The sequence below is a fragment of the Actinia tenebrosa genome, unplaced genomic scaffold (assembly GCF_029948245.1).
Source record: "Actinia tenebrosa isolate PJP-AT-01 unplaced genomic scaffold, QUT_ActTen_1.0 PGA_scaffold2__45_contigs__length_23673736, whole genome shotgun sequence".
Taxonomy (NCBI): Eukaryota; Metazoa; Cnidaria; class Anthozoa; order Actiniaria; family Actiniidae; genus Actinia; species Actinia tenebrosa.
The window spans coordinates 16,556,734-16,580,871 of record NW_028292579.1 but is presented as its reverse complement, the minus strand read 5'-3'; the positions used below and the strand labels follow the sequence as shown (position 1 = coordinate 16,580,871).

The window sequence follows — 24,138 nt, the reverse complement described above, 5'->3', positions numbered from 1 at the left end:
AGTCAATCAGCCAATCATCGGAGATCTTCAGCCACAAGATGGTCCAAATAAAAATGGATTCTTATACAGAAATAGATTTTTAAACCGAATTAAAGGAAAAATAAACAAATTGAACTGGAAGGATCAACTATGTTGTATTTAGACCTCTAAAAACGTACACTCAACATACTCGCTTTACGTTCAAGGACGCTTCCATCGTGATTATCTATTTTGGTATATATTTGACAGGCATCTTCATGTGAAATCAGTGGCGCAAGCCTTTTATTTGTGTGTATATATATATACCCAACGTATCTTCAGTATATCATGGATTTTAAGATTCAGTTATCGTATTATGTACATTCCCGAAAGGACACTTATATCAGTCAATAACGAAAAGACCAGAAAAAAGATTAAATGAGAGAAAAATTTGACCGGGAAGTGTTCGCTTGTGCATGCTTTGGGCTTTTCCGCTTTTAGCCAAATTACTGCGCGCCAAATTATCTTTCCGCAAAAGAATTCGAAAACTTTTCCCCTTTTGTTAATGAAAATTAAATTAGCAAAAAGAAAATCGATGGGAGTTTCAAAGTGCTGTTGCAATGCTCCTTAATTTCTGCGCATCCCAGAGGGCTGCTCATTGGTGATATTTTTAGCAATGTTTATCAGTTTTGGAAATGAGTAATTGGATTTATGGTAAGAGGATGGGGGTAAACAAAAAGGTCATCGTATTGACGTCTGATGGATAGTAGACGTGGAAGACGACTCCAGTGAAAAAATATACCTATGTATTTATAATTTATATACTTGCACCAGGAGCTGGTTTGTTAGTCGACGCAAATGACTTTTAATCCAGTCATAGTCCAGTCTTAAACAAATCTTCCAGTTGTTGCTGAAGTGTCGAAGGGTATCCACCGACAGCTAGACATGTTTCATCCTGGACTTCATTGTTTCAGGATTTAGAGGAAATTTGAAGCAAGAGTCTAAAAATACTAACTACTTTGAGTCAATTTATGGGTGAACGAGTTGAAATGTTTATTCATATGATGCAGAATTTGTAACAAGTTGTCGATCAATATTAATGGCAAGCAAGCACACGAAAGGACAATTCCGAATGAGATTACACGGATATTTTGGTAGCTCCTTTCTCAACAAGATTCTCCTTTGCTTGTAAACACTCGGGCGAGAGTTTCCACAAATTGTGTTGTTATCGGACTTGAAGGTGTCAAATGAGTGCGTAAGACATGAGAGTTTGAAGACATCGCCAAGTCGTGGCCAAATGAGGCGGTAAATCATTAACGTAGCGTAGTAGAACAACACTCAACCAAAAGGTTATTTGTGGAAGGCTCGTCAAAAATCATGGTCGAGAATATCTTTGGTAGGAAAAGTTATCCACAGACCAAGTACCATGAAAGAGCGTTCCTCCAGTCACATGCGTTTACACTACACCACAGGAGAATTAGTGGTGAGCCTCCCAATCTACGAACCATTGCAGAGACTGATGATGCTGATGATGACATACCGTCTCAAAACTTACTCCCACCTACTCATAGTGATTTGGGAGTGACTGTTCTTCCTGGTCGAAAGCCACGAGCGATCTCGTTGCCAACAATTTACAGGGATGGCTCTTACTTAAGGATCAATTTCCCGGTTCAACCGAGAAACGAGGAGACAGGAAGAAGACGATTCTCGGAGCCGGCCGTCTCGTGGAGTTCCAAATTTCACTCGGCTATCGCTCCATTGTCTAATGATAAAAAACTACCTAATGACAAAGTGTCTTGCGTTGCAAAAGCACAGGAGATTTCCCTGTGTTCGTTCCCACAAGACTTTCAAATCGAAAAGAGAAGACATTCAGACCCTTTAATATATACTTCGGATATCATCCAGAAATTTGAAAATTTAACTACTGACAGCCAGAAAAACATCCAAGATTCAAAGCCAAAGAATGCTGTAGGGAATTCATCTACGGGTTGCTCTGAAAAGAACAGTGATATAACTGAAAGCCAGCAACCAGAAAATGTCACTTCTGCAGCTCCAACGAGACGGAGGAAATCCTCGCTCGTTCCTATTCCTTTTAGCATCGTCAAGAGTTGTAGCTTAAGGAAGCAAAAAGCGCGGCCATCAAAGAGAAGATTGTCTTTCCCTCTGAGTAAGAATGAGAAAGAATTGACTACAAGTCTACCAACCCTACACAAATTGGCATGGATAGATAACGATATGAATCATTATGGCTCGTCGAATGAGTCTTTGAAGTCGGTGGATTTATTTATACGAAAGGATAGTTTAGACGAATTCGATCTACCGGCGGAAGACGACGATATTCCAGAAAAGAAACATAGTTGCGAAGAAATCATTACTCAATGGATGAAATTTTTCGGCTGAGAGGAAATGTTTGATGTCAAATTAATCATAAAAATATTGACAATAATCTTGGCATTTGAGTAGGAAAAATGAAAAATGAACTGGTTTTTACACGTTTTTACCTGGAGAATCTTCCATGGCATTTTAAATGAGGCGGTGTTCGATTCGTTATATTTGTGAATTGTGGTATGCCTACTGCATGTCACATGCTAGCTTTACCTGCTTTTTTGTTGTTGTTGTTATTGTTGTTTTTTGTTTTTTTCCCCCTTGTATCATTTAGCAACCATTGATGGTATTTCAGCATTAAAGCTGGTTAGTACTGTGTTATGTTTAATGCATGGCTATAAGAGGTTTGTTTTCAATCATGTCGTAGTATATTTGGTGCTGCACGCTGTGAATTGTGAGTGTATCGACACAAGTTTTTTACTCGTTCAACGCAAAAATACCAATACTATAATTGTCTCAGATTTTTCGGGCACAAAGTGGAAGAGACGAAGAAGAAGAAAAAAAGTAACAGAACCGACTATTTGTCATGAAAGGAAAATAACAAAAGGATGAAATGAATAATTCAAAAATGAATTGAAATTTGACTTAGCTTCACAAGAAAAAAAAAGAGAGTTTTGCAATGAAGGCATAGTCTCAATAATTCGAAAGGTGAGGAAAATATAAACAGTGGAGTGAAATAATACAAAAATATTTTCAAAATTCTCAGGTCAGATGAAAATAATGATATTGATTTGTATAATATGTATACACCCGCGAAGAAACAGTTGATTTGAATATATTAAAACCCTGAAAGACATCACCTAAAGCTTAACGGATTTGTTTAAAATATTAAGAAGCAAAAAAAATTAAATAATTTTTTTGGTAAAAATATTTCTTAATATTAAGGTCCACCGGATTGAATTGCGTGGTGCATTTTCCTTTTATTATGATCTAAAAACAAGATGCAACTGATAGAAATGACAGTTTTACTGATGAACTATCGCGTACGATCGCATAGACTCTAGTCCATATTGGCACAAGGTCTTACCATTAACTGTGCAACTAATTTGAATATTCATTCACTTATTGACTCTATGGCTACACCGAAACATTTGGGAAAAATACATAGCACTAAGGTTGAAGTCTTTGAATATAAACACTGAACCAAGATTATATAACTGTTATAAATTTTGGATCATAAAAGTTGGCTGTCCGTTGGTATCGTCAGGAAAGGACTTTCTTGGAGAAAATAGGAAGTTTCACGTTTTGTCATATTGGACACACTCTTGGCTGTCAAATACCAAAACCAAATCAATATGGTATAAACCCCCATCTTACTAATCCTTTATTTTCATTCATTGTAAAAATACATATATAAAGATACATAAAAATAGCATTTAACTTATGATTTTCACGATGTCCGGCGCGCTTGAGGCAAAAATGAATTTCCACGAATTTTTGAATAATAAAATATTTTTTTCGCAAAATTGAATATTTTTGGTTGTTTTTTTTTTTTTTTTTTTTTTTTTTTTTTTCACAAAATCAAAAATTCTCTTTTTTTACAAATATACACAATCGGATTTGGATTGTTTTTTCATCATCCTTTAAAACAAACATAGCCCGTCCTATTTTCCCTTCGGCGTTTTTTTTAATATTTGTCTTACACGATCGATCGACAGTCGGCTTGACATCACATGAACCGATTCATTAACAATTCATTGATATTCACTTTTAAGTCTATTTTTAATTAATTGACAGTCCTTTTGTAGTGCCCCAAAAGCCCTTAGAAAAGTCAGCTATGTCTGTAAGTCCTGTAGCAATCATATGGCACTAATTAGTAGCTGATGATATGAAGAACTGCTTCAAGAGAGTTATAATACATCTGTAATTATAGTCTGCTAATTACTTTCTGCTCAGTATTACGAAGATTAATTATTTCGGTTCGTCTAGACTCACGGCCAGGTGGAACATTGAACTGGTCGAGGGCAAAAAACCGTGGTAACAAGAAAAAGGGATTCTATACAATGATCTAGAATGTGGGACTACTTTGGAGCGTCACGTGACGGGTCATACTTCTAAAATAACAAGTTTTCTGCCCCACTGCCACTGCCACTGCCACTGCCACTGCCACTGCCACTGCCACTGCCACTACCACTACCACTACCACTACCACTACCACTACCACTGCCACTACCACTGCCACTACCACTGCCACTACCACTACCACTACCACTACCACTACCACTGCCACTGCCACTACTGTTGCATTATGTAATCTTATATGTACACATATGACGTATGCATATATCCGGTTATCAAAGTAACCTTAGTTAGTTTTTACTGAGTCTTGATTAAAAGCTCATGTACTGCTATACACGTGTGTGATTACTCCTGCTAGAAGTAACTAACCAATACGATATTGGAACAACTACCACTACCACTGCCACTGCCACTGCCACTGCCACTGCCACTGCCACTGCCACTGCCACTGCCACTGCCACTACGACTGCCACTACCACTACCAACAATACTAATGCCACCACTACTAGCACCACAAACATATCCAGTATCACTAGAGTGCATTCCATATATCATTGAAATAGCTAACAAAATTGTACAAATTAGTGCAAAGTTTTGTAGGTAAAATAAACTTGTTAAATTGTGGAATAAAATATTTTTTAAATATGTGTGTTTATAAAATATTTTTCGCCAGCATGATTACTCAATCTGTTTATTTTTCTTTTAGTACTTCGAAGATTCGTTGACTATCGTCGACATCAAAAGAATCATTACAGTGCTGTACAAATATTAATCTTAGAAACGCAAATGAAAGTGATTTCGAAAAATATAAATTATATTTACAATCTCTAGTTTACACATATAGGCAGGTGTAGAAAACGTTATTTTGATAACTGGGTATAACTGTGTATGTAACACGCATGAATACACTTGTAAACAGGCATCGCTAATCTATGCATCCCTCCCAAACATGTGAGTTGAGAGCTGTGTGCATAGAACATTAAATGTAGGTGGTAGTGAGTGTGGAGTGCATCGTATACATAATTAGCCTCTGGCTAGGGAGACTCGGTCACGACTTCCTGTATTATGACATAAAGTAGAATGATTTTTTTAAAAACGAAAGATCAAGATAAGACAAAATAAGATAAAAACGAAAATTTGGTTGAAGTCAACAAAAATCATATTTCCAACATCCATGCACTCGTTCACTCGTCGTTAACTTGTTTATCAAGTTTACTACTTGCAAATGCTGTCAAGATTCACCATCACAAATACTTCAGGGTTTTGAATACAGTAAAAAACCGTGTGTAAGAACCTAGATTTTAAGAACCTGTTAAGCTCAGATTTTTTTCATTTCAACCCCAAAAACCTGTTTTAGGCTAAAATTTTAAAACAGCTTCTTATCTTATCAAACAGTCTAATTTTGCAGTAAACACCACTATTTATATAAAAACATTTTTAGACTAACTACCTAAAAATCTAGGTTCTTATACGCGGCTCTTACTGTACAGTACTTGAGTTGAATATAAAAGCTAAGTAACAATCTCTCAGTTTGTAATTAAAACCCAAGAAAAGCGGATAAGTGTCGTCCAAAACAGCTGGACACTTATTTTCAGGAAATGATGACAAGAATAATCTCAATATCACTTTTCGGAAGGAGACAATTTGTCGCTTTATTCAAAAAAGCTGGTTGGCAGTAGACCTTTTCTTAGTTCGATAAGCATGATGCATTGTGGTCTAGCTTGGGTACAAACAACACTATATGAGGCATGGTGAAGGAAAGATGTTCACTTACTAGACCATGCTCACTATCTCAGAAAAAATCTTTAGAGGATTGCAGCATCTCGTGATAGCAGCCATAACAGGAAGCAGGAACAATAGACCTTCCTCGGCTCTGACGTAATGTTTTCCCATTTCAGACCACGTCTCATTCCCTAGAGTATCATTTCTTTGTTTAAGGTTTGCGCTCGGTTGCACATGAGAAGACACATGAATATGGATACAACTCAAACAAAGAATATTATTCTCAAGGGAATGATACGTGGTCTGAAATGGGACAACATTACCCTCGAGCCCAGGAGGTCTACTCAATTTGGTCTAATCTGAATCAGAGGAAAAATACTCTATCGTCGTGCCTCCTGTCATGGCTACCATCACGTGATGATGCAAGCCTCTATTGTGGACATCAGAATTACTATTTGCCCAATAGCTGCACGCGGTGCATACTATTTCTCTGTGGTTAGTAAATGACAATTGTCAGGATTTTGACAGTGTCGTGATGCAAGGCATGCACACCGCGTGACCGTGTCCGCGCCCTTTACATGCCATCATATTTGATTGGACGGAGAGTAAATTCTCGAGCAATGTGATCGGTGGCGTTTGCCTTGGCATGTCACAACTAATTTCGTGCCGTGAATTTTTCACAGTCAAATGAAATAATATTTTAATATACTTGGGACCCCACGCTATTTGCGCATCAATACAGTAACGCTACGCGCCGGTAAAATAATGACCTTTTAGCATAAACCTACTAGCATGCTATGGCAGCTGACAAATTGTTGTCTATATGAACGAAGTGGAAAATGTTAGGGGGAAAGTGTTACACTATAATGGTCCAATCAGAGAAGATGTTATACCGTGGTTTGCGCTTCTTGGTTTCTTGTGTTAGCTTTTATGGATCAGATATTTAGTGACCAATCAGAGAAGATGTTATACTGTGGTTTGCGCTTCTTGGATTCTTGTGTTAACTTTTATGGATCAGATATTTAGTGACCAATCAGAGAAGATGTAATACTGTGGTTTGCGCTTCTTGGTTTCTTGTGTAAGCTTTTATTCTCTATTTTCACATCCCCATAACACCTTGTGTCTTTGGGTTATTTTCTTTGGGTGTCATTGAGGCATTCAATTACCCAATCACAGAAGGCGTTATATCGTAGCTGCCACTCTGTAGGAGCGCTTTACTGTTCTCACTGAGGGTATATTACTGCCAGTCGATTCAAATGAGTCCACCTCAACTCCACAAGGCGCCAATAGTGACTTAGTCACATGACGGAACTCGCTACTCACCCCAAGGTAAATAAAGGGATGCACAATATGGCTAATGAGAAGCATTACTCGGCAAATAACGTAGACGTCTGCGTGAAAGATGATCTTCTTGAAACGATACACAGTCCTGACAGTTGCCCAGGGAACATAGGTCAATAGAAGGGTTAAAGTGATGAGAACCATCGCTTTCATGACTCTTATTTCAGTAGCTTGGCGTGTGTTTCTTAACTGTACACTACAAGTGAGGTTGATTACACGGTCGTTGCTTCCCTTTAAAGAGTTTTTGACCTTAAAATGAGAGATTAGGACAGATATGACGGTGATGACTCCCATGATAAGGACTAGAGAGTTTGGCGAGGGGTGCACGTAGGAATCAGGTTTCCAGAGGATGAAGTGTTTTTGGCGTAGAAAACTACTGATTCCACAGATGATTCCAAAGAGCCACGACAAGACTAAGGTGATCGTCAGTCTGTTATTAGTCAAACGATATTTATGTGGCCTTATAAGGGAGTCGTGACGATCAAGGCTGAGGAGGATCAGACATGCGCAGTTGACCACCAGAAAAGGAAGGGTAATCAAAAAATGAATTCTTGAGAAAATAACACCTAAATCATCATCGGTCTGGAAAACAAAGAGCGCAAAGCATAATGGGATGTTAATGCACGAAGCGAATAGATCAGCTGTTGTCAAGTTACCAAGGATACGAGCTGTAGAGGCTCGTATACGAAGCTTACTCCGAAGAGGACCCGAAGCGAAGACGTAAAAGTTGATGAAATTGCCAGGTATTCCGACTATTGCAAATAGTGTCAGGAGAACACCGCTGACAGCCCGACTGGTTCCCGTGGGCTCAGTACAAACATCACATGACGTATTCTGGTTCATTGTCGCTTCTATCTTTTCTGTTAACGAACCTGAAGCCATCTGCAATAGTAATAAGATATTCTTCGATTGCACGTTACGTCATCGCGGCCATGTTGGTACCATTTAACAAAAGATTTCTCATTAGCATCCATTGTTAACGGTACCACAATGGCCGCCATGTTTTTGTCTTTTAACTCTCTCGGGAATGCTTGAAACCCATCAATATTGTGAACTTAGGCCATGTTTGTAATTATACTTTTTCGAAACGCTCCGTTTTCGTCTTAGTTAATTGACCATTTTAGCCTTCGCATTTTAGTTAGCCCGTACCATAGTTAATCTGTACTAAATTGACTCTTTCATAACATTACGTCAATTAGCCCGCAAATTTAAATCACTAAATAAATTATTGTCATTGTCATGATTCACATTGTCTTTGTCTCACCAAAAACGCTTCGAAAACTTTGCGTCCACACTTGCGTTTTCATAGCGTTTTTGCCCGTTCACACTAAATGATGTAATATCATCTGCGCATGCGAAAAACGTGTAGGTGTGAACCGGACAAGCTTTTCGAAAGCTTCCGTTATCGCTGTCCACCCTAATACGATAGGACTCAGTTTTCAAATGTATCCACTCTGGAGAGAGTTTTCAAATGTATGCGAGTCGATAAAAACACTCAGTCTTCTTAATAAAAATTCTTAAAATTTCCGACCGTTTTAGTGTGAGCGCAAGGCTAAAACACATCGAAAAGTGGACGGGGTCTCTTTATCGTGGTCTATCAAACCAAACAAATCCCTAGGCTTAAGTAAACAGCTAAAATAAACAAGTTGACGCCATTTCAGACGTTCACCACCCAGAAACACCTGCTGGTCATTAGTCATGACTCTACCCTGTTTGGCTATCAAAGCCAGCAAAATGATCGCAGTTGGATATGTAACTTTTTGAAAAAAATGGACGCCATTTCTTGACAACATTTAAAGAAGCATCTTTATGAATAGTTATTGATATGTATGTACTGAAACGCAGAGAAGAGAACTTCTTATCTGGCTTCATAAGGCACTGAATGGTACAAAGTACGTCAATAGACCTCTTATTAAAATTTATAAAACTTAAAAACTAAAAGTATTAGATAAAGGATTAAGTTATTTGTTTGTTAGACAATACAACAAACATCTTAGCTTTATTCTTCAAATGAAAATTTCTGAGACTGAATTAGGAAAGGGCACAAAGTATATTTGAGGAAATAAAGTATGAAATAAAGGATTATAGGATATGTGTTTGTTAGACAATACAAGAAACGCCTTAAATTTTATGATTCAAATGAATTTTTTTGAGACCGATTCAGGAAAGAGCACCAAGTATATCAGCTTAGGATTTTTAATCTGAAGATAAACTTTGGCCTACATCAAGAGGTTCAAAATTCTGATTGAATTATAGCTGTCAGTTTGACAGATATTGTCCTTAATTCAAACTAGAGGACAGACTAAAGTTTTTTAATACGTTTTCTTGTGTCGTGGATATTTCTAATATGTCTCAGCAAAAAAACTTACTTCATGCATAAAACTGTCCTCAAACTAGTAAAATGACCAAAAAGTTGAACATTTTTCGTTCATAATAAGTTTAATTTGACTATTCTACAAATCGATAAGCTTTTTTTCCATTTACATAGATAATCTAGATAATCTGTAATTTTGAAGAAGACGAAAAATCAAGATTTTCTGTAAAGAAATAAATTTCAGTTGTTTTGATAATTCGCAGAAACGAAAAATAAACTGAAAAATCTTTATATTTCTAATATTCTGGAATTTGTGAAACTGGAATAAAAGTGCTGGTTAATGTAGTTTTTTTTTTTGTTTTTTGTTGTTTTTTTTTTTTGGAATTTTTGAAACTGAAATAATAAATGCTAGTTGCAGATTTCTGGTTCAGAGGCGTTAAAGAGGCTAATGAGTAGCCAGCGTTTGTATTGTTTTTAGTATATCTTTCAATCCAAAGGCTATCTATCCTACAGGATCTAACTAATCATATCAGCGAATTTCCAAGGTTATTGCTCACCACAAAACGAAATTGCAGTCTACGACATTTCTTAATCCTATGATTGTATTTGTAGGAAAAAATTGTCTTTCATTTTTCCGTCATAAGTTTTTACATAAGACTTCAATCTTTTTTTCGAAACAATTAAGTTAGGCCTCGATCAAAAGGAACTTCGTGTTCGATCTCTTGCCTCTGTCTTGTGGCGTGAAGCCCTTTGAAATGTTGTTAAAAATTTTTTTTTTCCTATTCCGAATATTCATTCCCTTTTTTATGATAAATTCTTTATTTAAGACCGTAAAAAATTTCCCTGGACTTATTTATATGATACGTTTTACTTCGTTTCAAGATAGAATAATCATTGATTCTACTCACCAAACGAATGTAATTCGTTGTTTAAGCAGCAAATCTGGTCGCCTATACGTTTTAGCAAGATTTTTCAGTATATCCTTTAAAGTAGCTGGCAATATTGGATAAACTGATGGACAGTTTTAATAAAAACGTCCTCGTTCCAATGCAATTAGCCATTCTCAGGTTGATGAAAAAAACTGGGTCGAGTTAGCATTGCAGTGCATTGTGGGGCTGTTTTATGGGACTAAATAGACGCCATCTTGGAAATGTCCTCTAAATCATTCCCACAATGCAAAGCAATGCCAACTCGACCCAGTTTTTCTTCAACCTCGGAATGGTTAATAGAGCCGTTTTGATTACAGAAAATAAGGCTTTGGTAAAATTAATCTCAGTAATTTGTCCACATGAGCTGTCTAGCTCACTGCGGTTCTTCGTAAACTTTAATTAATCGCCTTTTTTCGCGTGGACTAGTGTTTGACAAGAATAAACACGGAGAGATATAATGCCCATCTGCTTCTGACAACAATATTGGAAAAAGAGTAATAACGTAGCAGAGCAGGATTTTATTGATTACAAGATGCTAATAAAAAGTCAAACTCGAAAATTTCGATGATTTAAAAAAAGATAATTAGGAGAGGCCATTTTGAATGGTTTTGGCGCACATTGCAGACAAATTTAGATATATACATATTATAGTAGAGACGTTGGAAGAGTCCTTATTTGAAAAAAATTAGACTAAGCCTAATTATATACCAGACCATGGTAGGTTAATATTCATATATTATATATAGGTTAATTATATATTATGTACATTATATATATCCTTATCTTAGGGCTATAGAAAAGCGTACCAAACGCTGTATACTATATCTAAAATATTTATAAAACATATGGTTTATATTTATATGTAGTATATTTTTATATCATACATACACGCAAAAATAACGGGGAAAAATATTTTTTTATATATTAATACCATGCATATGTATACACATACGTATACATACGTATACACACAAAAGATCCCACACAAAAAATCCCATATCCTTATGCACACTAAAATTGCGCAAAAAATGTGTTATATATACACACAAAAAGCACAAACATTATTTTAAAAAATAGATACATAGAGGTTATTTATTGGCCAGTATGTCCGGATAGGGAAAATAATCTGGCCGAGGTGTTGAATATACGGGCCGAGGCCGTTCAAAAATGAAAATGAAAAACTGCATAAGGGGGGCGGGTCACAAAAAGGGGTTTGGATATTTTTCGCTTTATCAGAAAATTAAACGTTCGCGCTTCCTCACGGAAATTAATAGCACAGATAGCAGTTAAACTTGTTGTTGGGTTCACGAACAGATGGTATGGTTTGATGGACTGGATTCATATGAATGATTCACGCGAATCTACCCCCCTACCCCAGGCGAAAAATTATGACTTAATATATCAGCGTTTATTCTATCACATTTTGTAGTTAATGACGAAGTGTCTGTTTTCCAAGAAAATTAAAAAATTCGGAAAGGAAGTAAATAGCACACGCGGACGACAGTTAATAAGCACTTGCGCTATATAGAGACAATAGACAGCCAAGGAGAAAAGGACAAGAAGAGAATGAAGAAGAAGGAGGAGCAAAAAAGTAAGATATTAAAAAGACAAGAGGATAAAGAAGGTGAAAAGCAGCAAAACGGGGGAAAAATCCTTTTCCTAATTATTCAGAAATCTTAATCATATCCTATTATAGGTAGTATTTCCCATCGTAATCAGAAGTCGTTCAGAAAGTCACTAGTAATAAAATCTTCATGACTTTATGTGATACGTGTTTTCAGTTAGCATCGACAGAACATCCGTCCGCGAACAGACAACATTTTCAATCTGATGTTAACTATGAATTACGGAAAACTGCTGTCCGCTTGTGTAAATATTCCACGTACTTCATTAGGAATCAGTATTTTATTTGACAACTGCCTGTAGTTAAAACCTTTTAACAGTTAGTCATTGGATATGAATTCATCGTTGAATAAAATTGCTTGCGATAGTTTTCAATCAACAGTGTTGGTGATAGTCCGGCAAGTGCTTCGACGCAGTCCGCAGATGTTGAAAAGAAAACCAGTTACAAAGTTAACTGGATAAATAAGGATAAATCTTTTTTATTTGTACGCGGTAGGCTTTAAGGCCAGAAGCTTATGGGGCAGTGTATCGTCCATACACACTCCTTACTACATTCGAATATGGATGGATGCGCACACTGATTTCGGTGCGCAAAACATTTTCTATGGAGTAAGCTGTTTACAGTGGGCGAGGGTCGTATCGATTGTTCTGAATCTTGCATGCGCAATTTTTTTAATTCTAAAAGCGTGGGGGTATTGGGAGTGCACTTCTTTTTCACCTCCGAAGTCTCAAGCTCGTTTCCTGGACTCGGCATCATATGAGAGTAGACTTTGTTAGGTTTCTAACAGATTTATAGTAGCATAGCCAATCAGAATGCAGAAACTTTAACAGTAGATCATCTACATCGATTTTAGTAATTAGCCAATTGAAAACCTTCTTTTCTAGCGGGCAAGCGCGCGCATCCTGTCTAGTCAAAAAAACTTTGCAGATAATGACTCCGGAGCAAGAGTTTGAAGGAAAAAGTTTTGTTAGAAATTTGCCGTTAATAATACTGATTAAAACATATTTTACCATTTAAACATAGTTCGTAATATCATTTCTGATGATTTTTTTTTTTTTTTTTTTTTTTTTTTTTACGATTTATTTGTTTCCTTTAATTTTCAGAGTGCTTACAATAGATATATCTTTTTTTTTTCGGCCTCTTTACTATTGATATAGTTTTTATATAGAACGTAGTATATTTTTTGTTAAGGATTTAGTCATGATTGGATATATGCGCACGCACTACACTTTCAAAAATATATATCAGAATACTTGCCTAATGTTCATATTTTTTCTTAATTCTCTTTAGTGGTTTAGTTTTAATATATAATGTGCTGCAGTATTTTTTTACTTAATAGTGCGTGGTTTCATCAGTTCCGTACATTTTCGGACATCTTTTTCTCCCCCAAAGTAGGTAGCAATCAAAACGTCAAAAGTACGACAATCAAAATCAACTATCGCATCCGGCTCTTCAGCCTCCAGCATCGAAACGATTTTAAAAAAATACAGATCTTCAGATAAAAATTAACAGAAGAGCTTTTGTTTTGTGAATTAAGTCGATTCAAACAGGTGCTTGTCGAATCAGGATTTAGATAAAAACGGTTTTACTCAAGTGCAATGAAATACTTACTATTAAAAATTTCCCTATATATTAATTGCTAGGAGGTAGTGAGGATGAGATATAGAGGAGGGCGTTATGCATTATATTTCCTAAAGCATTTCTATAATCCACAAAATCTATCTACTATAATCCTAGCAATCTATATCTTTTCGATGATAAATTTGAGGACAATTTCTGGACTTACCAACAATGAAGCATAGAGAGAAAAGAGCGCAGAGGTACCGTGCCACTCAAGGGTTTCCTTTTTTCGTTTGGAACTACTTAAAGTCTGCGTCCTCCGATAGCAATATGTTGTTGATTCTATCTAAGTGGTATCACACGTCACTGCAAACAGCCGGTAATTGCTGGGGCTGTTCTTTTAAAAAAGTGAGTGATCTGCGATAACTTTTAACGTCTCGATCCCACCCAATCATTAGTGATTTTTCAGGCGGGAAGTTCGCATAAACCATTGGCTAAAGCCCGCTTCGCGATGTTACTGCTCTGCTCAATAGGGAGAATTGGAGAAAGTTACGAAGTTTTGTCTTGATGGTAGTTGTGCCTGGAGCTAGGGCTTGATATGTTTCAAGTAATGCCACGTAGTCTAGTATTTTAAATGAAGGAAGACTGATTTGTAAAAATCGGCGAGGGTGAGAATGGGTGGAACGGTTGACAAATTATTTTGCAATTCTTAGTATTCCTTGATCATCGTATAAACAAACAAACAATCGTTTTTATCTGAATAAGAATTTAAAGATGACTGGATGATAACGATATTGGGTGAAACGTTTTAAAAATTGAATTGGATTGGAGTCTCGACGGAAAACTTCATCAAGAATTTCATTGGATTGAATGTAATTTTTAAAAACTCAAAATTGATGTCAACGAAACGAAAGCGGAATAAAGGTAATCAAGAGGACGATGAGCGACTTGAAGGTTATGGCAAAGGCTCGGAGAACGTCTATAATGGTGGTGACTGAAACAGCTGCAAATGTGATTTCTGCTGCAGAACAAGATGTAGCATGTACATAGTTGTCACACAATACTAAATAACCTTGTCACAAAATACCAATGTCATGCATCTGATGGTCACGGTAGAAAAAAAACTTTTCCAATGGAAACATCATTGATTTAGGAGAAGAAATAACAAAATATATGATAGAAGTCTTCAGGATGCATGTATTGTCAACATTGCGTATCAAGTTTTCTTTGTCTCTTATGGAGGCCAAAGAGCAGCGTACTTGTCACCCAACAAGATTAATGATTTTGCACGAGCCAGCCAGCCAGGTCAGCACTGAATTCCTAAAGCCACCCGGCGTGTTTATCTTACCGCAACACAAATTGCGCACAGCAAGACCAACATTCCTCCTGATGTATGACACTAAGCCATGGGCAGTGAAGTTACTGTCAAAAACTGTCCTCATCTCTAAACTCTTTGGTCCAAAATGGACCAGGATGACATTGATGGATTAAGATGGACTGGGTTCAAATCAATCATGATACACCGATGGAAGACACCATGGTGACGCCTTTCCGGCCAAACGGAAGTGTTTGGAGTGTTAGTGGAGTTAAGAGAAACTATTCTTTTAAATTTCACGAAATGTTGGCGTCAGGATTGTTTATTTCTCCTACGTGAAGACAAACAGTGTTATATCATCATTTCTTTTTCTAGCCGGGGCACAAGTTAACACAACTAAGGCGGGACTACTCTTAATTTGTTGAAATTTGCGCGAATTGATTCAAGGCCTTCTGCAGTGCCGTGATAATTGACTCCACAAGACCTACATTCTCCAGATCCCGCGACTTGTCAAGTTGGAAGATTTATGAACTCCAAGAATATGAAGAAATGTAATCCTATTTTGCCACCTCTCTGGTTATAAAACTCTTGAATCTTGCTTGGATTCAGAGCTGTGAAGAACCGGCAACCACTGAGTGTCTTCACACTGTACAGTATTATTAGGAGGATTTGAAAATCCGTAGAACAAGTACAGATTTAAGGATCGTTGGACCACATTTTACCGGCCAGTAGTGTGCTAATCTAGTAGCTAAACAGATTTGGGACACCTAAATAAGAAATGCTCTAAAGTGGACTCAGTCTCGTTCGGATAAAAGAAATTCGACTTAACTGAAATCTTGGGATTTGCTCAACTTTGTGAAGTTTTTTGAACGGGATGGAGAATATCAGTATGTGGATTAGACTGGTTTGTCTACACGCCTTGGTAATATCTACGACCATCAAGGAAACAATTGGCAGCAATGGCGGTAAGGAAAATCTCTCTCGACAAATATAAACCCATGTTTTCACTCTCTAAGCCCCTTTGGTAAACCAAGGCTAGTCAATATAACTTCGTGTAAAGTTGTAATGGTTTTAAGTTGACTCAATGCGATGAGATTCTCAGTTCACTGGGTAATTGATGTAGTGCGCTAGTGTAAGGTTTCAGTATCATAGTCTTTAAGCTAAGTACTGTTCATTACTCTATTCTAATGGTATTTGATATATAATATATTTATCTTAGCATAGTTTTCAAACCAATACATTCTTTCATACGGATGCATCAATTGTTCTTCACAAACAAATCGAATTAATCCTAAATGCGCAGCGTTCTCTTCGGCCCCTCTTAGCGTCGTCCCATCGCGCACTGACTGATTTTAGTGTCTTAGAGGGGCTTAATGATCTGCGAAGCGCTTAACTAACCCTGCAAATCGGCTCATCAAGCGCTTGGAGCAGGCGATAACAAAATCCTAGATTCCAGTTCAACATTCTGATAAAGAGCGAAGCTGACCTCGAATGTAATCGCGGTGTTAACTTTAGTTAGTCTTAGCAAGTTTTCGGGACCCGTCGGTCTGTCTGTTCTTCAGACACTGACTTATGAGGTGCTAATCGAATTTCCACAGATGTTTGTTATGTGTTTGTTCTCGCGCCAAAGGTCTCTCTTCTTCTCTCTATTGTTACTTTTACTATCGTGCCTTAGAAGAGAATTCAACGCGAATAAAATGATCCTAAGACTATTAACAGTAAGCATTATGATACATAGCACGTCGATGAATGCTCTGTGGCGCGGCTAAGGAAATAAAACGTTTTTTGAAAAGTTGAAACCTGACTATCTCAGGTTTCAACTTCTTTAGTTAAGTTCAATAAAAACAGAATAATCATAATGAAAAAAACAAATCCATAAAAAAAGACAACGAAAGAGGAGAGAGAATGAAGAAATTTAAGAACTGATTCATCTTTTGTGGGCCTTCAAAATTAATTGTCAACAGTTTCAATTCTCCAACATGGCGCAAGTATACTTAAACTAAAAGTTAAGTTCAGCTTTTAATTCACTGCTATGATTCTTATTGGTGTTAGTACCGAATTAAAACAATAAATACATTAAATTTTTAATACAATTGTGGCGAGGATCCAGTTATTTAAGAAGCGATCTGTTTTCTAGATATGATCATTCCTAAGCTACACCATCACCGCACCTAACGTCACTAAACCGCAAAGTCTTTTGACAGTCAATCCATCACTAAACTAAAACCATTACCTTGAATGTTTGTACAAGTAAGGGTCATAGGACGTGCATCGTTGGAATGTAACTACAAGAGGATTCAAATGATAGTTTGGGATTTAGTTTTTTACAGTGAGTGATTCTTAGAACCTTGAACGCTTCGAGTTTTTTTATGTGATTATTTCCTGGACTTTCTACTTTTTCAAACCCTCTAAAATAAAGCACACCTAGTGATCAAAATAAATATTATTTTCAATCGATTGGTATGGTTCAAGGTATGATTGAGTATTCATTTTAAAAAAGGGAAAAAACTCAAAGTAAACCTAATAGAAGGGAATACCATTATTCCCCTCTATGCTCAAAGTCTTCACCGTTCGCCGTGTCCTCACTAAGTCGTCTATCAAAAAAAACTTGCTTTATTCAACATAATTGAAGTAACTTACTGAGCACTGACGAGAACACTGAAAATCAATCGGCCTCATTTTATGCTGATAGTTTAGGGGATTATGTGGTTATATGGTATCCGAATACTTTACCCAATATCAAACCATTCCGCGCTCGCAAATAGATTACCTTTAAATTTCTGAGCCTTACCACAAATGCCGATATATGTAAGTGACCACGTAACAGAAGTAGTATACTAACAAAAAATACCGTGCCAGCATGCTTTAATTTTTAAAAGCTAAATTATAAGGTCCTAGATTACGGCCAAGAAGTATCGTAAGATTATATTAACAAAGTGGTACAATAGTAACTATGTAGCAATATAAAGCAATCAGAAACGAGTCCAAATGATGAGAACTATTAAAACACTGGAATAAACAATTGCATCATATTAAGAAAATATACTTTTTGTGTTGACTGAAATGGTTTTTGATACGCTAGACGGACGGGGTCTGGAAGACGCTACTTTATTTTGGTGTCACTAATAGTCCTAATAATGTCTTATCTTGAAATAAATGAGGGTCTTAGGAATGTGCAGAGAGTTTGATTGAAATTGGTGTAATGATAACATATCACGCAGCTATAAGAAAATCGCTCTTTCCTCTAAATCATTTTTAAGTGCGATCGCCGGCTTTAATCATGAGCTAGATAGGTCTTGAGTTGTATAATTGATTTGCGAGTCTAAGATGACACTCCATGTCGTGCATAAACAGAAAACAGAAGGAGTCTGAGTGGTCTTAGGGAGATTGAGGCTGACCTTTCTGCCTGCGCTTTTGTAATCATTTAGTCCTGTCGTCTGTATTTTTTTAATAAGTGTCATTACATGTAAGATAATCTAGTGTTTTCATGGTCTTATCGCCAAGGGTCAATGACTCATATCTATCTCAGGCACGAATATTCATGGCAATCTCATGGGAGCATTGATGGTACGGTGTGGGCAAGGGATGGGCTGTTTTTCTTTCCTATTTTTGTTAATTGTCGTGGCCGCTCCTGTGTGATGGCATGAGGGTTGGCTGAAGGGTGTTAGGACTGAATTATGTGACGGTTGCTTGATCAAGGGAGGAGGTGAGATTGTTGAAACGACATGGATGTTAAGGGGAAAATGAGTAGTGTCGGTAACAATATGAAATAGGGATTCAAAGAAAAGGAGTAAATAAGGAAGAAAGAAAGAAAGAAAGAAAGAAAGAAAGAAAGAAAGAAAGAAAGAAAGAAAGAAAGAAAGAAAGAAAGAAAGAAAGAAAGAAGAATGAAAGAAAGAAGAAAGAAAGAATGAAAGAAAGAAGAAAGAAAGAAAGAAAGAATGAAAGAAAGAAAGAAAGAAAGAAAGTAAGAAAGAAAGAAGGAAAGAAAGAAAGAATGAAAGAAAGGCAAAAATAAAAAAGACAAAAAGACAAAAAATAGTGAAAGTACTTAATGAGACAGACGAACAAAGAGAGTACTATTGCCTTCATGCTATAAACAATCATTTAGGTAGACGAGATGTTGTGATCTTATTTTCTCCTCTCATTTTAAACGATATATTTCAGGTTGTTATAGCGCACTAGGCATGGAGTCTGGTGATATCACCGATGGTCAAATCACCGCTTCGTCTTTCATGATTGCACCTCCATCTGTTGCAAGACTCAATAAAAAGAGGTAAGAACAGTCAATAGAAACACACTCAACATCTATAAATTGACCTCGGCCTTATATACATGTGTTATACACCTATTTCAATAAACGTCGTCAATAGGCAATAGGCGATAGGCGCAAAGCGATAGTTGATAGGTCATTCCAAGATCCAAGAATAGCTGGAATGACTTGTGTTTCTGCTTCTTATTCTCGTCAAGAATATGGATCTTAGTGTTAAGACTGATTCGATGCCTTTGTATTCAACGAAACCATTTCCATTTCAGAATGGCCTATCGCCTATCGCCTTTGACGATGACAAAGTTTTTTGAATTAGGCGTATATCCCCTATATCCCATCACACCATACGCATATTCGGGCAGGCATCTAGGTGCGCATCATACAGTGAGCACTACCCACATCTACAAAGTTGACCTTATTATATATCTTGCGTTTCTGTGATGTTTCTTATATGCTTATATGAGAATATGTATAAGCTATGTATTTATACTTCGGTTGTTTTCTATCTACTCATCATACTATGTTTATATTTGCGCAGGCACATACTAGGAGCGTGGTGTGCATCATACAGTGACCACAACCCTCATCTACAAGTCGATTTTCTTGATGTCAAGAATATTACAGCCTTTTCTAGTCAAGGCGTGGAGTTCACAGGTGATCATTGGGTATCATCGTATACTGTAAGCTATAGCTGTGATGGAGTGACGTGGCAGAAATATTGGAATGGCAGTACTACTAAGGTATCTAGAATTTATAACATATATCCGTAAAAAAACATTGTAAGAAATTGCATATACTTGCGCGTTACAGTGTCTTTATTTCATAAAATAAAAACGTACTCTCTCTCTAGCTTTTTCTGTGGAAGAAAATCTGTTGCGCGCGCAGTGGTAATGGTATTTAGGTATCCTAGAATGCGTACCATATATCCATGAAAAACATCGTAAGAAATTGCACAAATTTGCGCGTTACATTTTCTTTATTTCATAAAGTAAAAACGTACTCTCTCTACGTTTTTCTGTTAAAGAAAATCTGTCTGTTGCGCGCGCAGTGGTAACAACGCGCAAAAACTGACTTACAGCTCAACAAAGTTTTGTAATAGCTTATTGTTTAAAACTACCGATGATGCGTATATTACCGTTCAAGAATGGTGGGCAATGAGTGTTCTTATCCTAACAAGCATCTACTGCCATTGTTATTAAAAGCGTTCTTTTCTAATTCATGTCTCTAGACATTTACAGCTAATACCGATACAGATTCAGTTGTGCTCAACTACCTTCCAAAACCCATCACTTGCGCGCATGATTCGAATTCACCCCGTCGCGTGGTATCGATGGGGTTCTATTTGTATGAGAGTGGAAGTACATGGATGCAAGTCTGATCAAGGTGAGACTATTATTATACGCTACATGATCATGTATTATCAGATGTAGAACAAAAAGCCTGATCACCCTGACTTAGTCATCTAATGCATCTAACTCGCTAGTTACTGAAACCTTATACAGAAACAATCCAATATGGTATTCCTTTGACTACCGGACACTTTTTCTCGAGATTATCAACCAATCGATAAACATACTTCTTGGTTAGCTAAATACATGTATGTTAGGATGACCATATAGTTCTATCACGAAGGGAAACTTTTTGAATAACAGAAGTGTTAGTATCTTTGAGGCTTTCGCGTTTTGACACTAAATTGAATGTAAGAATTTCGGATGAAACATTTAGATTTGATAAAGCATGGCATATTTTGTTGTTCTAATAATTAAAGAAAAGAAGTCTAGTTTAAATGAATTCGAACAAGTACAGTCACTTCTTGTGTTTGCTTTCATTACAGTTTTTGAAGTCCTTTGCACTTACGTTGTTTAATTATCTATTCTTCCAATCAGTCTGCAGCACACCCACCACACCTACACCCAATACTACGACCACCGCCACAGTGAGACGACCACCTACAGAAAGGACCAGTAAACCATCGACCACGGTCAGCACAACGACCATAAGGTCGACCACAAGAACAACAGCAGGAACGACGGTCAAAACTGAGCCACGTAAGTTCGCCGATTTTTCTCAGCCTGATTACTATAGCAACAAAAAGGCGTAGCAATCGATCATTTTTCTTTGGTTTCCAAGGTACAAGTCACCAGTCACTAGTCGCCATGGCAACACAGTTACCCTTCTTTATATATATTTTTTCAATACCCTCTTTGTGCGTGGCCTATATTGTCATCCATTTATTACCCAGCTTTGCTTACTAAATCTTGATAATCAGCCATCAATTTTGAGGCTTTGCACCATCACGTGGTGGCAGCCATGACAGGAGGCACAACAATTGAATCCAGTCTAATCTAATTTATATGAGAAATAATTCAGTTTTCAAGAGGAATCAGACTCTGTTGTTGTACCTCCTGTCATGGCTGCCATCACTTGATGGTGTAAATTCTATAGAACTTTTCCTAGAATGCATTGTGGTCTAGCTTTGGTAGAAAAAATTCAGTTCATCATGTTTTATGTGGTGTTGTTTGTCGTGAAGCTAGAACACAATGTATTCAGTTCATCGTGTTTTATGTGGTGTTGTTTGTCGTGAAGCTAGAACACAATGTATTCTGTTTATCGAAGTAAGAAAAGGTCTGCATGTGATGCCTATTCTTGTCATGATATCATGCTAAGGGGTGTAGCCAAGTCAATAATGTTTATGTATGCATGTTTTGTTTGTTGTTTAGCGTGTACTAGTGCGCTTGGCATGGAAAATTATCAAATCAAAAACCATCAAATTACTGCCTCGTCTGCCAAGAGTATATGGACCTCGCCCTCAGCAGCAAGATTAAACAATAGGTAGGATAATGATATACTAAAACTGTTCTATGAAACTTAATGTGCATTAGATGTCAATATACACCGAATCGAAATATGGCCAGCAATTTGAATAACTATTGTTCCGGACTGACTAGCATCGTGTTCAGGTGAAAACATAAAAGCGTTTTCCCATGTATGAGAGGCTAGTCAGTCCAGAACATCTATTACCTCTACACCTAATGACATAATTTCTTAATATCAATATCTCTTTTACTGCGACGAAGGACTTGCGTCCTAAACGTCAGTAATTTTTTTCATCTTTTCGCGGTGTAAAATTTACCTTTTTATCATTAATAAAATAACATATTCCATTCAATATTTCTCTAGGTTAAAAATGAGCTCATTTGGTTCTTGGTGCGCATCTGCGACAGATTCTAGTCAATACCTTCAAGTTGACTTCAAGACACATCAAACCATTGCAGCCATAGCAACACAAGGAATGGCCTTTCCAGATGGCAACTGGGTCACCAGCTATACTCTTAGCTACAGCTGTAATGGTACTACATGGTTCGTTTATGGGGAAAATGGTAAACGTAAGGTACGTACAGTTGGTGTGTTATAGTGCACTTACTCTATTCCTTAGACCTTAGTTACAATACTCAGTTCACCTTTTTGCGCTAAAGCTTGTTCCGAGCATAGCTGATCGAATAAATGCACTTCGGTGAATAATATTCGTGAAATAAAATCGATGAAAAATTTTTAATTTCAAATTTCATGTTAGACTTTTGTAGGCAACAGGGACAGCAATCAAATAGTGAAGCATTACCTAGCAACGCCGCTGACAACAAGACTAGTTCGATTAAACCCTGTCACGTGGAACAAGTTTGGAGAAATCTGTCTTAGGATGGAGTTGTACGGATGCAATGCTTCACAAGGTACAATACGTATTAACACACTCTTTAGCTGTCTTACACTTAATTTAAAAAAAACAATATGGTATCCCTGTTGCGGATCTAAACTTATATCGTTAAAAAGAAAGTTAAAAAACCCAGAGCGCCGCCTTTTCAGTTTGTATGGTCGAACAAACATGTTGCAACACTTGCGCACAAAACTACTGGCAAGAGATTTCGAGACGTCACACTTAGTATGCAACCTTTTCATACAACAACTATACATTAAGCGGGAAGCTTATCTAACCTCGTACAATTCTGGCCAGCGCTTCCTCGTAAAGTCGCTTCTCATCATTTGATGAGAGCATCACGGCATTGCGCGATGCAGGTTGCGTTCACTTCGTAAGATTTGTGGCTATAACGCGCGACAACTGCGCCGTGTCCAAAGATTCATTATCAAGTCGCGTTACATTTGCCCAGAATCACATTGCGCAATGTTCCGTTCAGACTATGAAATTTGTTGCGCGCGCCGTGTTCAAAGATTCATTATCAAGTCGAGTTTAATTTGCAGAGAATCACATTGCGCAATTGCGCGCGACTGATGCGACGTGTGTCCGATTCTGCATACAAACAAAATTTATCGATTTTCCAGGATGTACAGTAGGAAACATCAGTGCTCAAGTACGCCCTGCTACAACAAGAAGACCAAGAAGATCGCGCACTACCGAGCATGTACCAGACATACTACACGAACCAGCCAGACGTACTAAACCTACTACCCACTCAACAAAACAACCAACTGAAACACACCCAACCACCAAAAAGAAAAAGAGGATCTTGATTATTTATAAAAAGATCGAAGATGACGACAGTAAATCGAGTGCTAGAAGAGAAACACTTGATTGGACAATGGTTCTACTCCTACTATCATCACTAGTTTTTAGATAAGAGAAGTTCAACGAGTTCACATAATTATTCTACTTGTCCACCTGCGTACACACATTTCCTCCCCATCCCC

General features: G+C 37.2%; 3 protein-coding genes across 3 annotated transcripts; 2 read left to right on the top strand and 1 right to left on the bottom strand.

Annotated features, from left to right (window-relative positions):
• Nucleotides 1-702: 702 nt before the first annotated feature.
• On the top strand, nt 703-3,715 carry LOC116300064 (uncharacterized). Its single transcript, XM_031708829.2, has one exon. The coding sequence runs from the start codon at nt 1,336-1,338 to the stop codon at nt 2,356-2,358; it is 1,023 nt and encodes a 340-aa protein (XP_031564689.1). The 5' UTR covers nt 703-1,335; the 3' UTR covers nt 2,359-3,715.
• Nucleotides 3,716-5,843: 2,128 nt separating this feature from the next.
• LOC116300063 (tachykinin-like peptides receptor 99D) lies at nt 5,844-8,452 on the bottom strand. The gene has a single exon (XM_031708828.2). The coding sequence runs from the start codon at nt 8,305-8,307 to the stop codon at nt 7,267-7,269; it is 1,041 nt and encodes a 346-aa protein (XP_031564688.2). The 5' UTR covers nt 8,308-8,452; the 3' UTR covers nt 5,844-7,266.
• An 11,558-nt stretch (nt 8,453-20,010) lies between these two features.
• On the top strand, nt 20,011-24,104 carry LOC116300061 (uncharacterized). The gene is made up of 7 exons (XM_089033886.1): nt 20,011-20,177; nt 20,666-20,820; nt 21,324-21,485; nt 22,158-22,269; nt 22,618-22,828; nt 23,012-23,165; nt 23,773-24,104. Exons 1-7 carry the CDS (start codon nt 20,161-20,163, stop codon nt 24,066-24,068), a joined length of 1,107 nt encoding a protein of 368 aa, XP_088890012.1. The 5' UTR covers nt 20,011-20,160; the 3' UTR covers nt 24,069-24,104.
• Nucleotides 24,105-24,138: the final 34 nt, after the last annotated feature.